The sequence below is a fragment of the Chiloscyllium plagiosum genome, unplaced genomic scaffold, assembly GCF_037043375.1.
Source record: "Chiloscyllium plagiosum isolate Xiang-an unplaced genomic scaffold, Cpla_swu_hap1 HiC_scaffold_30, whole genome shotgun sequence".
NCBI lineage: Eukaryota > Metazoa > Chordata > Chondrichthyes > Orectolobiformes > Hemiscylliidae > Chiloscyllium > Chiloscyllium plagiosum.
In genome coordinates this window covers 47,237,967-47,251,896 of record NW_028270168.1, presented here as the reverse complement: position 1 = coordinate 47,251,896, position 13,930 = coordinate 47,237,967, and the positions used below count along the sequence as shown (strand labels likewise).

At 56.5% G+C, this 13,930-nt stretch overlaps 1 protein-coding gene across 4 annotated transcripts in view; it reads left to right on the top strand.

Moving 5' to 3' along the window:
- The window catches only part of map7d1a (MAP7 domain containing 1a), a 260,340-nt gene that overhangs the window by 65,783 nt on the left and 180,627 nt on the right, over positions 1-13,930 (top strand). Inside the window, exon 1 of one of the 4 annotated variants that reach the window (XM_043717934.2) lies at positions 115-408. The exons of the other annotated variants lie outside the window; for them this stretch is intronic. Within the exon in view, the coding sequence (XP_043573869.1) occupies positions 372-408 (37 nt within the window). The 5' untranslated portion in view covers positions 115-371. Of the gene's footprint in view, positions 1-114; positions 409-13,930 lie in introns of those variants that run through there. 4 annotated transcript variants of the gene reach the window in all.

The following is a 13,930-nucleotide window of genomic DNA, read 5'->3' as shown; positions in this document are numbered from 1 at the left end:
CAGTCTCGCTCTGTGTTGGTTTAAATAAAAAAAGGCGAAGGGGGTGGGTGCTGGGGGGAGAGATCCATTATCTAGTGCCCTGGCCAAGTTTTTTTTTTCTCTTCCCCTTTCGCTTCTGCTGCGGTTGGATTGGAGACCGATGCAGTCCCTGCAGCATTACACACAGGCAGGGGGAGGAGAAAGTTGAGTTGCAAAATCTTTTGACATCCCACACTTTTTATTTGGCTCTTGTCGGAGGGGGAGTGGAGACTGACTGAGAGGTGTGGGTCCCTCTCTCAAGATCGATCGGATTCTCGGGTGGGGATTTTTGTTTTAAAAAATGATCCAGGCTCCGAGCGGGACTGTGTGAAGACTCTTGTAGCCGACCAGCCATGGAAAGCCAGCAGCCTGCTTGCAGCCCGCCTCAGTGTAAGTCTCTGATCAGATCCAACCCCTCAGCCTCTTGCAATCTTCCCGTCTCTATGTGGCGTGAACAGAAACTGTTTTCTATTTTAATTGCTAGCGGATCCCGGGGCGGAAACATTTCCTTTGACATAATCCAGAGAGAGAGGGACTCAGAGCTGGGTTGAATTCAGCCTCTCTCTCTCTCTCTCTGGGAGAGGGACGTGCGCATTTGCAGATGCATTGTACTGAGATTGCGATGAGAGTTGCAGTGATTTTCTGAGCTCGGCGCTGCCTCTCTCTCTCTCTCTCTCACTGAATGGTTCTCATTCCCATTGCTCTCCCAGTCTGGCTCCCAGTGCCGCCCCACCCTCCCCCTGTCTGCTCACACTTCACAGGTCACTGCATCGGAATCTGCCCGGCTCCCGGCCCCGGGCTGGGGGAGGGAGGTCTTATTCTGAGGGACAGAGACCCCCCACTTCCTTCAGTGTCTTTGTGGGGGTGAATGGGGTTAATCCTCTGCTGTGCTGCAGAGCCCGTGAAACTGTGTGTTTCTGCCTGTGTGTTTCTGCCTGTGTGTGTCACTCTCCCTGTGTTTGTGCGTGTGTGTCTGCATCTGTGCCTCTGTATCTCTGTGTGTTTGTGTCTCTGTGTGTGTGTCTGTGAGTGTGTGTGTCTCTATGTCTGTGAGACTGTGTCTCTGTGTATATGTCTGTGTGTGACTCTGTGAGTCTGTACATGAGTCTGTGTGTGTGTTTGATGGGGATAAGGGCCCAGTCTACTCCTGCACCGTGAGGCCACATGGTGAGCTATTCCCAGTTGACACCACCATCTGTACCAGAGAGAAGGGGAGACGCAGAGGGTCTCATTATTACCCTGCCCAGTTAAATAGTTCACACCTTTCATATTCCCTGTCTGTGTATCTGGAATCTCAAACAGAGAGGTTCCAGCCTCTTGCGGCTCTCCACTTCATTTTCGGAAGATCTGGGTGATTTAATCTCAGTCACCAGCGCAGGGAAACCAACAAAGGTTGATTGTTTCTCCTCTTGCTCTCTCCTGCCCTCCCCTCAGTCCTTCCTATCTTCTCCCTGTGCCCCCACAACCTCCCCTTTCTCCCACTTTTCCTCCCCTCCCCTCACCTTTTCTCACTCCCCCTCCCCTCCTCCCTTTTCCCCTCCCTTCCGTCCATGTCCACTGTGGTGTCTGTGCAGACCCTTCCCCTTTGACAATCTCCTCATCCCATTCTCGGAGTTTGTTTGGATAACGATTGTGGGATCATTGATGTTTTCAAGAGGAGGGAAAACATTTTCCCAAAATAAATCCCCCATTCATTGCTATGGGTTATCCAGTGTGTGACCTGGAACTATAATGTCAATTTTTCTTTGGGTTCAGTGTGACCTCAAGGTCAACAGGGATTCTGGGTCATTACAGCTGGCCTGCACTGGCTGTCAGGGACCTGCATCACTAACTGATGCTGTCGTATGGTGATGTGGATTGAGTATAAATGAAGAGCACTGTTCGCTCTAGAATAACAGAAACGAAATAAGTTAGAATTACCAACCAGAACATGTTAGAGATATCCTGTAGACCAGGCTCTGATGAAAGGAAATTGGTCTAAAATGTGAACTCTTATTTCCCTCTCCATCAATCATATTGAAATTTTCCAGCAATTTCTGGGTTTAGTTCAGATTTCCCGTATCTGCAGTTTCTTATTTGTGAGCTTAGGATCAGTTCTGGTCACGGTGGTTAGCACTGCTGCCTCACAGCACCAGAGACCCGGGTTCAATTCCTGCCTCAGCGCGACTCTCTGTGTGGAGTTTGCACATTCTCCCCGTGTCTGCGTGGGTTTGCTCTGGTTTCCACCCCCAATCCAAAAAACAATGTGCAGGTTAGGTGAATTGGCCATGCTAAATTGCCTGTAGTGTTGGGTGAGGGGGTAAATGCAAGGGAATGGGTTGGTGTGGACTTGTTGGGCCGAAGGGCCTGTTTCCACACTGTAAATAATCTAATTTGGTTTTCACTGGGTCCTTTGAAAGACTTGCATTTATGTAGCACCTTCCATGATTGCAGAATATCTTGAAGTGTATCAGTGCTGGTCCTTTGGAAGATGGGTGAATACTTGTTCATTCTCGAGCCTGCCCCTGGTGTTTTATGATATGTACAGAGGTTGTTGCACTGCAGTGTAAGTTCTGACTGACCAGAAAACTCTCCCGCTCTTCTCATCTGCCCATGAGTCTATTTACATTTTGACAATCCTCTGGTACTGTCATGTGTGGAAATCAAGGGCTCAGGTTGGACTTGAACCTGCAAATCCTGGCCCAGAGAAAAGGTCACTACCCACTGTGCCACAACACATCCTGCCCAAAAGCATTTCCCATCACGGCAAACTTTTCAAAATGTAGTCACTGTTGGAGGAAGTATGATGGAGAATTGTGCGTAGAAAGTTCCAACAAGTCGCAGTGAGAAAGTGGCTGGACAGTTGAATTTTGTGCTGCTGACTCGAGAGAACAACATTATCTCGGATGCATGGGCAGACCTCTCCTGTTCTTTGCAATAGTGCAACAGAACCTTTTATAAAGTTAAATATCATGCAACACCAGGTTATAGTCCAACAAGTTTAATTGGAAGCACTAGCTTTCGGAGCCTTGCAATTTATGGGCGGCACGGTGGCACAGTGGTTAGCACTGCTGCCTCACAGCGCCAGAGACCCGGGTTCAATTCCCAACTTAGGCGACTGACTGTGTGGAGTTTGCATGTTCTCCCCGTGTCTGTGTGGGTTTCCTCCGGGTGCTCCGGTTTCCTCCCACAGTCCAAAGTTGTGCAGGTTAGGTGAATTGACCATGCTAAATTGTCCATAGTGTTAGGTAAGGGGTAAATGTAGGGGTATGGGTGGGTTGTGCTTCGGCGGGGCGGTGTGGACTTGTTGGGCCAAAGGGCCTGTTTCCACACTGTAAGTAATCTAATCTAATTCTATACACCACAACCAACTGATGAAGGAGCAGCGCTCTGAAAACTAGTGCTTCCAATTAAATCTGTTGGACTATGACCTGGTTTAGGTTAGATTCCCTACAGTGTGGAAACAAGCCCTTTGGCCCAACCAGTCCACACCGACCCTCAGAAGAGTAACCCACTCAGACCCATTTCTCTCTGACTAACACACCTAACCTATGGGCAATTCACCTATCCTGCACATCTTTGGACTGTGGGAGGAAACCAGAGCACCCAGAAAAAACCCGTGCAGGCACGGGGAGAATGTGCAAACTCCGCAGAGACAGTCGCCCAAGGCTGGAATCGAACCTGGGACCCTGGGGCTGTGAGGCAGCAGTGCTAACCATTGAGCCACTGTGCCACCCAATGTATTAAGTTTTTAACTTTGTACACCCGCATCTCCAAATCAGAATCTTTTACGTTCAACTGAAGGAGCAAACTACAACTTAGTACCTCATCTAAAAGACAAACCCTTGGGCAGTGCAGCACTCCCTGAGTCTAACCTATGACTCAGAGGCAAGGACAATACCACTGAGCCACAGCTGGTAGTGTTTTGAGTCACTGTGAATAATGTTTCCTGTGTGACTTTTCAGCACTGACCCCTGCATTTCCTACAACTCCGGCCCTCACCGAAATCTTTGGCGTTGTGATAAAAAACTACTGGGCGATTTCACTCGGCTATGCTGCCTCTGTGGAGAGATGATTCGGAGATGCCGGTGTTGGACTGGGGTGTACAAAGTTAAAAATCACACAATACCAGGTTATAGTCCAACAGGTTTAATTGGAAGCACACTAGCTTTCGGAGCGACGCTCCATCAGGTGATTGTCACAATCGCCTGATGAAGGAGCATCGCTCCGAAAGCTAGTGTGCTTCCAATTAAACCTGTTGGACTATAACCTGGTGTTGTATGATTTTTAACTCTGTGGAGAGAGGAAGAGTTTCCGGTCTGTGGCCTTACATCGGAGTTGAGGGAAGTTTGAAATGTACAGTAATAGGTTTTGGGAAATGACAGGAGGGGCTGGAGAGAGCAATTGAATGACACAAGATTTCATGCTGCAGGAGTCAAAGAGAGCAGTAATAAGTCAATAAGAGGCATATGGAGGATATCCGAATGACAAGATAGCAACATCCAAAAACGGTGTGAATAAATTAAGAAAGAACCAAGGAATTGAATAATTACTACTGAAAAGGGCTGGATCTCAAATGGTTGAATTTATTGTTGAGTAAAGAGTCCAGTTAAAGGTGAGTCTCTCATCCTCGAGCTTGCACACTGAGCTGCATTCTTCCCAAATACCAGAGGGCAGGCATTTAAGGTACGAGCAGGAAATTTAAATATGATATGACGGGTAAGTGTTTTACACAGAGAGTATGGGGAGTTCGGAATACACAGCCAGGCCTGGTAGTGGAGACAGATACAACAGGGGCGTTCAAGTGACTTTTAGATAAGCAGATGGAGGCATATGGTCCAAGGGCAGGCAGAAGGGATTAGTTTAAATTGCCGCCATGTTTGGCAGAGCATCATGGGCTGAAGAGTCCGTTCCTGTGCTGGACTGTTCTATGTTCATTGGAACAGGTCAGTGTGAGAGTGAGGACAGTGTGAGAGGGGGGAAAGTGTGAGGGGGGGACTGTGTGAGATCGAAGACAGTGTGAGAGGGGGGACAGTGTGAGATCGGAGACAGTGTGAGATCGGGGACAGTGTGAGAGGGGGGACAGTGTGAGATCAGGGACAGTGTGAGAGGAAGGACAGTGTGAGAGGGAGGACAGTGTGAGAGGGAGGACAGTGTGAGAGGGGGGAAAGTGTGAGAAGGAGGACAGTGTGAGATCGGAGACAGTGTGAGATCGGAGACAGTGTGAGAGGGGGGACAGTGTGAGATCGGAGACAGTGTGAGATCGGGGACAGTGTGAGATCGGGGACAGTGTGAGAGGGGGACAGTGAGAGGGAGGACAGTGTGAGAGGGAGGAGAGTGTGAGAGTGGGGGGACAGTGTGAGAGGGAGGAGAGTGTGAGAGTGGGGGGACAGTGTGAGAGGGGGGACAGTGTGAGAGCGAGGACAGTGTGAGAGCGAGGACAGTGTGAGAGCGAGGACAGTGTGAGAGAGGGAGGACAGTTGGAGAGAGGGAGGACAGTGCGAGAGAGGGAGGACAGTGCGAGAGAGAGAACAGTGTGAGAGGGGGGACAGTGTGAGAGGGGGGACAGTGTGAGAGCAGGAGGACAGTGTGAGAGCAGGAGGACAGTGTGAGAGGGAGGACAGTGTGAGAGGGAGGACAGTGTGAGAGCGGGGCCAGTGTGAGAGCGGGGACAGTGTGTGAGCGGGGACAGTGTGAGAGGGGGGACAGTGTGAGAGAGGGAGGACAGTGTGAGAGACGGAGGACAGTGCGAGAGTGGGAACAGTGAGAGAGGGAGGACAGTGTGAGAGGGAGGGACAGTGTGTGAGGGAGGACAGTGTGAGAGGGAGGACAGTGTGAGAGGGAGGACAGTGTGAGAGGGAGGACGGTGTGAGATGGGGGTCAGTGTGAGAGGGAGGGACAGTGCCAGAGGGAGGACAGTGCGAGAGGGAGGACAGTGTGAGAGGGGGGACAGCGTGAGAGGGGGGCAGAGCGAGAGGGGCGCAGTGCGAGAGGGAGGACAGTGCGAGAGGGAGGACAGTGTGATGGGGGGGAACAGGGTGAGAGAGCGGACAGAGTGGGGCGGGGACAGTGTGAGGGGGGCACAGTGTGAGGGGGGGATAGTGTGAGAGGGGGGACAGTGTGAGGGGGGACAGTGTGACAGGGAGGACAATGTGAGGGGGGGAACAGGGTGAGAAAGCAGACAGTGTGAGGGGGGGAGAGTGTGAGGGGGGGGAACAGTGTGTGAGGGGGAACAGTGTGAGAGCGGGGACAGTGTGAGAGGGGGGACAGTGTGTGAGGGGGGACAGTGTGAGAGGGAGGACAGTGTGAGAGGGAGGACAGTGTGTGAGGGAGGACAGTGTGAGAGGGAGGGACAGTGTGTGAGGGAGGACAGTGTGAGAGTGAGGACAGTGTGAGAGGGGGACAGTGTGAGAGGGAGGACAGTGTGAGAGGGAGGACAGTGTGAGAGGGGGAACAGTGTGAGAGGGGGGACAGTGTGAGAGGGGGAACAGTGTGAGAAGGGGGACAGTGTGAGAGAGGGAGGACAGTGTGAGAGGGAGGACAGTGTGAGAGGGAGGACAGTGTGAGATGGGGGACAGTGTGAGAGGGGGAACAGTGTGAGAGGGGGGACAGTGTGAGAGGGGGGACAGTGTGAGAGGGAGGACAGTGCGAGAGGGAGGACAGTGTGAGAGCGGTGACAGTGTGAGAGGGAGGACAGTGTGAGAGGGAGGACAGTGTGAGATGGGGTACAGTGCGAGAGGGAGGACAGTGTGAGAGGGAGGACAGTGTGTGAGGGAGGACAGTGTGAGAGGGAAGGACAGTGTGTGAGGGAGGACAGTGTGAGAGTGAGGACAGTGTGAGAGGGGGACAGTGTGAGAGGGAGGACAGTGTGAGAGGGAGGACAGTGTGAGATGGGGGACAGTGTGAGAGGGGGAACAGTGTGAGAGGGGGGACAGTGTGAGGTGGGGACAGTGTGAGAGGGGGAACAGTGTGAGAGGGGGGACAGTGTGAGAGAGGGAGGACAGTGTGAGAGGGAGGACAGTGTGAGAGGGGGGACAGTGTGAGGGGGGGAGAGTGTGAGAGGGAGGACAGTGTGAGAGGGAGGACAATGTGAGGGGGGGAACAGGGTGAGAGAGCGGACAGTGTGAGAGGGGGGACAGTGTGAGAGAGCAGACAGTGTGAGAGGGAGGACAGTGTGAGAGGGAGGACAGTGTGTGAGCGAGGACAGTGTGAGAGGGAGGACAGTGTGAGATGGGGGACAGTGCGAGAGGGAGGACAGTGTGAGATGGGGGACAGTGCGAGAGGGAGGACAGTGTGAGGGGGGGGGGAACAGGGTGAGAGAGCGGACAGAGTGGGGGGGGGGAACAGTGTGAGGGGGGGACAGTGTGAGAGGGGGGGACAGTGTGAGAGGGAGGACAGTGTGAGAGGGAGGACAGTGTGAGAGGGAGGACAGTGTGTGAGCGAGGACAGTGTGAGAGGGAGGACAGTGTGAGAGGGAGGACAGTGTGAGAGGGAGGACAGTGTGAGGGGGGGACAGTGTGAGGGGGGTGACAGTGCGAGATGGAGGACAGTGCGAGAGTCGGGACAGTGTGTGAGGGGAGACAGTGCGAGAGGGGGGACAGCGCGAGTGGGAGGACAGTGCGAGAGGGACGAGAGTGCGAGAGGGAGGAGAGTGCGAGAGGGAGGACAGTGCGAGAGGGAGGACAGTGCGAGAGGGAGGACAGTGTGAGAGGGAGGACAGTGCGAGAGGGGGGACAGTGCCAGAGCGGGGTCAGTGTGAGGGGGGGACAGTGCGAGGGGGAGGACAGTGTGAGAGGGAGGACAGTGCGAGAGAGAGGACAGTGCGAGAGGGAGGTCTGTGTAAGAGCGAGGACAGTGTGAGAGGGAGGACAGTGTGAGAGGGAGGACAGTGTGAGAGGGGGTATAGTGTGAGAGGGAGGAGAGTGCGAGAGGGGGGACAGTGTGAGAGGGAGGAAGTATGAGAGGGAGGACAGTGTGAGAGGGAGGACAGTGTGAGAGGGAAGAGAGTGCGAGAGGGGGGACAGTGTGAGAGGGAGGAGAGTGCGAGAGGGGGGCAGTGTGAGAGGGAGGACAGTGTGAGAGGGAGGACAGTGTGAGAAGGAGGAGAGTGCCAGAGCAGGGTCAGTGTGAGGGGGGGGGGACAGTGTGAGGGGAGGACAGTGCGAGAGAGAGGACAGTGTGAGGAGGAGGACTGTGTGAGAGGGGGGACAGTGTGAGAGTGAGGAGAGTGCGAGAGGGGGGACAGTGTGAGAGGGAGGACAGAGAGAGGGGGACAGTGTGAGAGGGAGGAGAGTGCGAGGGGGGGACAGTGTGAGAGGGGGGACAGTGTGAGAGGGAGGACAGAGAGAGGGGGACAGTGTGAGAGGGAGGAGAGTGCGAGAGGGGGGACAGTGTGAGAGGGGGGACAGTATGAGAGGGTGGACAATGAGAGGGGGGACAGTGTGAGAGGGAGGAGAGTGTGAGAGGGAGGACAGTATGAGAGGGAGGAGAGTGCGAGAGGGGGGACAGTGTGAGAGGGAGGAGAGTGCGAGAGGGGGGACAGTGCCAGAGTGGGGTCAGTGTGAGGGGGGGACAGTGCGAGAGAGAGGACAGTGTGAGGGGGAGGACAGTGTGAGAGCGAGGACAGTGTGAGAGGGAGGACAGTGTGAGAGGGGGTATAGTGTGAGAGGGAGGAGAGTGCGAGAGGGGGGACAGTGTGAGAGGGAGGACAGTGAGAGGGGGGACAGTGTGAGAGGGGGGACAGTGTGAGAGGGAGGACAGTGTCAGAGGGAGGACAGTGTGAGAGGGAGGACAGTGTGAGAGGGAGGACAGTGTGAGAGGGAAGAGAGTGCGAGAGGGAGGACAGTGTGAGAGGGAGGACAGTGTGAGAGGGAGGAGAGTGCCAGAGCGAGGTCAGTGTGAGGGGGGGACAGTGTGAGGGGGAGGACAGTGCGAGAGAGAGGACAGTGCGAGAGAGAGGACAGTGTGAGGGGGAGGGACAGTGTGAGAGGGAGGGATAGTGTGAGAGGGAGGACAGTGTGAGAGCGGGGACAGTGTGAGAGGGAAGACATTGTGAGAGCGGGAGGACAGTGTGAGAGGGAGGACAGTGTGAGAGGGAGGACAGTGTGAGAGGGGGGACCGTGTGAGAGGGAGGACAGTGTGAGAGCGGGGACAGTGTGAGAGCGGGGACAGTGTGTGAGGGGGGACAGTGTGAGAGGGGGAACAGTGTGAGAGGGAGGACAGTGTGAGAGCGGGAGGACAGTGTGAGAGGGAGGACAGTGTGAAATGGGGAAACAGTGTGGGGGGGGCAGTGTGAGAGGGAGGACAGTGTGAGAGGGAGGACAGTGTGAGAGGGGGAACAGTGTGAGAGGGAGGACAGTGTGAGAGCGGGAGGACAGTGTGAGAGGGAGGACAGTGTGGGAGGGAGGACAGTGTGAGAGGGAGGACAGTGTGAGAGAGGGAGGACAGTGTGAGAGGGAGGACAGTGTGAGAGGGAGGACAGTGTGAGAGAGGGAGGACAGTGTGAGAGGGACGACAGTGTGTGAGGGAGGACAGTGTATGAGGGAGGACAGTGTGTGAGGGAGGACAGTGTGAGAGCGGGGACAGTGTGAGAGCGGGGACAGTGTGTGAGGGGGGACAGTGTGAGAGGGACGACAGTGTGTGAGGGAGGACAGTGTATGAGGGAGGACAGTGTGTGAGGGAGGACAGTGTGTGAGGGAGGACAGTGTGAGAGGGGGGACAGTGTGAGAGGGAGGACAGTGTGGGAGAGGGAGGACAGTGTGAGAGGGAGGACAGTGTGAGAGGGAGGACAGTGTGAAAGGGAGGACAGTGTGTGAGGGAGGACAGTGTGAGAGGGGGGACAGTGTGGGAGAGGGAGGACAGTGTGAGAGGGAGGACAGTGTGAAAGGGAGGACAGTGTGTGAGGGAGGACAGTGTGAGGGAGGACAGTGTGAGAAGGAGGTCAGTGTGTGAGGGAGGACAGTGTGAGAGAGGGAGGACAGTGTGAGAAGGAGGACAGTGTGAGAGCGGGAGGACAGTGTGAGAGGGAGGACAGTGTGAGAGCGGGGACAGTGTGTGAGGGAGGACAGTGTGTGAGGGAGGACAGTGTGAGAGGGAGGACAGTGTGTGAGGGAGGTCAGTGTGAGAGGGAGGTCAGTGTGAGAGGGAGGACAGTGCGAGAGGGAGGACAGTGTGAGAGCGGGAGGACAGTGTGAGAGGGAGGACAGTGTGTGAGGGAGGACAGTGTGAGAGCGGGGACAGTGTGAGAGGGAGGACAGTGTGTGAGGGAGGACAGTGTCAGAGGGAGGACAGTGCGAGAGGGGGGACCGTGTGAGAGGGGTGGGACAGTGTGAGAGAGGGGCAGTGTGAGAGGGAGGAGAGTGTCAGAGGGAGGACAGTGTGAGAGGGAAGACAGTGTGAGAGGGAGGACAGTGTGAGAGGGAGGACAGTGTGAGAGGGAGGACAGTGTGAGAGGGGGGACAGTGTGAGAGGGAGGACAGTGTGAGAGCGGGAGGACAGTGTGAGAGAGGGAGGACAGTGTGAGAGAGGGAGGACAGTGTGAGAGGGAGGACAGTGTGAGAGGGGGGACCGTGTGAGAGGGGGGACAGTGTGTGGGGGAGGACAGTGTGAGAGAGGGAGGACAGTGTGAGAGGGAGGACAGTGAGAGGGGGGAAAGTGTGAGAGCAGGAGGACAGTGCGAGAGAGAGGACAGTGCGAGAGAGAGGACAGTGTGAGGGGGAGGTCTGTGTGAGAGCGAGGACAGTGTGAGAGGGGGGACAGTGTGAGAGGGAGGACAGTGTGAGAGGGAGGACAGTGTGAGAGGGGGTATAGTGTGAGAGGGAGGAGAGTGCGAGAGGGGGGACAGTGTGAGAGGGAGGACAGTATGAGAGGGAGGACAGTGTGAGAGGGAGGACAGTGTGAGAGGGAAGAGAGTGCGAGAGGGGGGACAGTGTGAGAGGGAGGAGAGTGCGAGAGGGGGGCAGTGTGAGAGGTAGGACAATGTGAGGGGGGGAACAGGGTGAGAGAGCGGACAGTGTGAGAGGGGGGACAGTGTGAGAGGGAGGACAGTGTGAGATGGGGGACAGTGTGAGATGGGGGACAGTGCGAGAGGGAGGACAGTGTGAGAGGGAGGACAGTGCGAGAGGGAGGACAGTGTGAGAGGGAGGACAGTGTGAGAGGGAGGACAGTGTGAGAGGGAGGACAGTGTGAGAGCGGGAGGACAGTGTGAAATGGGGAAACAGTGTGGGGGGCGCAGTGTGAGAGGGAGGACAGTGTGAGAGGGAGGACAGTGTGAGAGGGAGGACAGTGTGAGAGAGGGAGGACAGTGTGAGAGAGGGAGGACAGTGTGAGAGGGAGGACAGTGTGAGAGCGGGAGGACAGTGTGAGAGAGGGAGGGCTGTGTGAGAGGGAGGACAGTGTGAGAGGGAGGACAGTGTGAGAGGGAGGACAGTGTGAGAGAGGGAGGACAGTGTGAGAGGGAGGACAGTGTGAGATGGGGGACAGTGCGAGAGGGAGGACAGTGTGAGGGGGGGGGGAACAGGGTGAGAGCGCGGACAGAGTGGGGGGCGGAACAGTGTGAGGGGGGGACAGTGTGAGAGGGGGGGACAGTGTGAGAGTGAGGACAGTGTGAGAGGGAGGACAGTGTGAGAGGGAGGACAGTGTGTGAGCGAGGACAGTGTGAGAGCGGGGACAGTGCGAGAGGGAGGACAGTGTGAGATGGGGGACAGTGCGAGAGGGAGGACAGTGTGAGATGGGGGACAGTGCGAGAGGGAGGACAGTGTGAGGGGGGGGGAACAGGGTGAGAGAGCGGACAGAGTGGGGGGGGGAACAGTGTGAGGGGGGGACAGTGTGAGAGGGGGGGACAGTGTGAGAGGGAGGACAGTGTGAGAGGGAGGACAGTGTGTGAGCGAGGACAGTGTGAGAGGGAGGACAGTGTGAGAGGGAGGACAGTGTGAGAGGGAGGACAGTGTGGGAGGGAGGACAGTGTGTGAGCGAGGACAGTGTGAGAGGGAGGACAGTGTGAGAGGGAGGACAGTGTGAGAGGGAGGACAGTGTGAGGGGGGGACAGTGTGAGGGGGGTGACAGTGCGAGATGGAGGACAGTGCGAGAGTCGGGACAGTGTGTGAGGGGAGACAGTGCGAGAGGGGGGACAGCGCGAGTGGGAGGACAGTGCGAGAGGGACGAGAGTGTGAGAGGGAGGAGAGTGTGAGAGGGAGGAGAAGGTGAGAGGGAGGAGAGTGCGAGAGGGAGGAGAGTGCGAGAGGGAGGACAGTGCGAGAGGGAGGACAGTGCGAGAGGGAGGACAGTGTGAGAGGGAGGACAGTGTGAGAGGGAGGACAGTGCGAGAGGGGGGACAGTGTGAGAGGGAGGAAAGTGCGAGTGGGGGGACAGTGCCAGAGCGGGGTCAGTGTGAGGGGGGGACAGTGCGAGGGGGAGGACAGTGCGAGAGAGAGGACAGTGCGAGAGAGAGGACAGTGTGAGGGGGAGGTCTGTGTGAGAGCGAGGACAGTGTGAGAGGGAGGACAGTGTGAGAGGGAGGACAGTGTGAGAGGGGGTATAGTGTGAGAGGGAGGAGAGTGCGAGAGGGGGGACAGTGTGAGAGGGAGGACAGTATGAGAGGGAGGACAGTGTGAGAGGGAGGACAGTGTGAGAGGGAAGAGAGTGTGAGAGGGGGGACAGTGTGAGAGGGAGGAGAGTGCGAGAGGGGGGACAGTGTGAGAGGGGGGACAGTATGAGAGGGTGGACAATGAGAGGGGGGACAGTGTGAGAGGGAGGAGAGTGTGAGAGGGAGGAGAGTGTGAGAGGAAGGACAGTATGAGAGGGAGGAGAGTGCGAGAGGGGGGACAGTGTGAGAGGGAGGAGAGTGCGAGAGGGGGGACTGTGCCAGAGTGGGGTCAGTGTGAGGGGGGGACAGTGCGAGAGAGAGGACAGTGTGAGGGGGAGGACAGTGTGAGAGGGAGGACAGTGTGAGAGGGAGGACAGTGTGAGAGGGGGTATAGTGTGAGAGGGAGGAGAGTGCGAGAGGGGGGACAGTGTGAGAGGGAGGACAGTGAGAGGGGGGACAGTGTGAGAGGGGGGACAGTGTGAGAGGGGGGTCAGTGTGAGAGGGAGGACAGTGTGAGAGGGAGGACAGTGTGAGAGGGAAGAGAGTGCGAGAGGGATGACAGTGTGAGAGGGAGGAGAGTGCGAGAGGGGGGCAGTGTGAGAGTGAGGACAGTGTGAGAGGGAGGAGAGTGCCAGAGCGGGGTCAGTGTGAGGGGGGGACAGTGTGAGGGGGAGGACAGTGCGAGAGAGAGGACAGTGTGAGGGGGAGGGACAGTGTGAGAGGGAGGGATAGTGTGAGACGGAGGACAGTGTGAGAGCGGGGACAGTGTGAGGGGGGGAGAGTGTGAGAGGGAGGACAGTGCGAGAGGGAGGACAGTGTGAGAGGGAGGACAGTGTGAGAGGGAGGACAGTGCGAGAGGGAGGACAGTGTGAGAGGGGGGACAGTGTGAGAGGGGGGACAGTGTGAGAGGGGGGACAGTGTGAGAGGGAGGACATTGTGAGAGCGGGAGGACAGTGAAATGGGGAAACAGTGTGGGGGGCGCAGTGTGAGAGGGAGGACAGTGTGAGAGGGAGGACAGTGTGAGAGGGAGGACAGTGTGAGAGAGGGAGGACAGTGTGAGAGGGAGGACAGTGTGAGAGGGGGAACAGTGTGAGAGGGAGGACATTGTGAGAGCGGGAGGACAGTGCGAGAGGGAGGACAGTGTGAGAGCGGGAGGACAGTGTGAGAGGGGGGACAGTGTTAAATGGGGTAACAGTGTGGGGGGGGCAGTGTGAGAGGGAGGAAAGTGTGAGAGGGAGGACAGTGTGAGAGGGAGGACAGTGTGAGAGAGGGAGGACAGTGTGAGAGGGAGGACAGTGTGAGAGGGAGGACAGTGTGAGAGAGGGAGGACAGTGTGAGAGGGAGGACAGT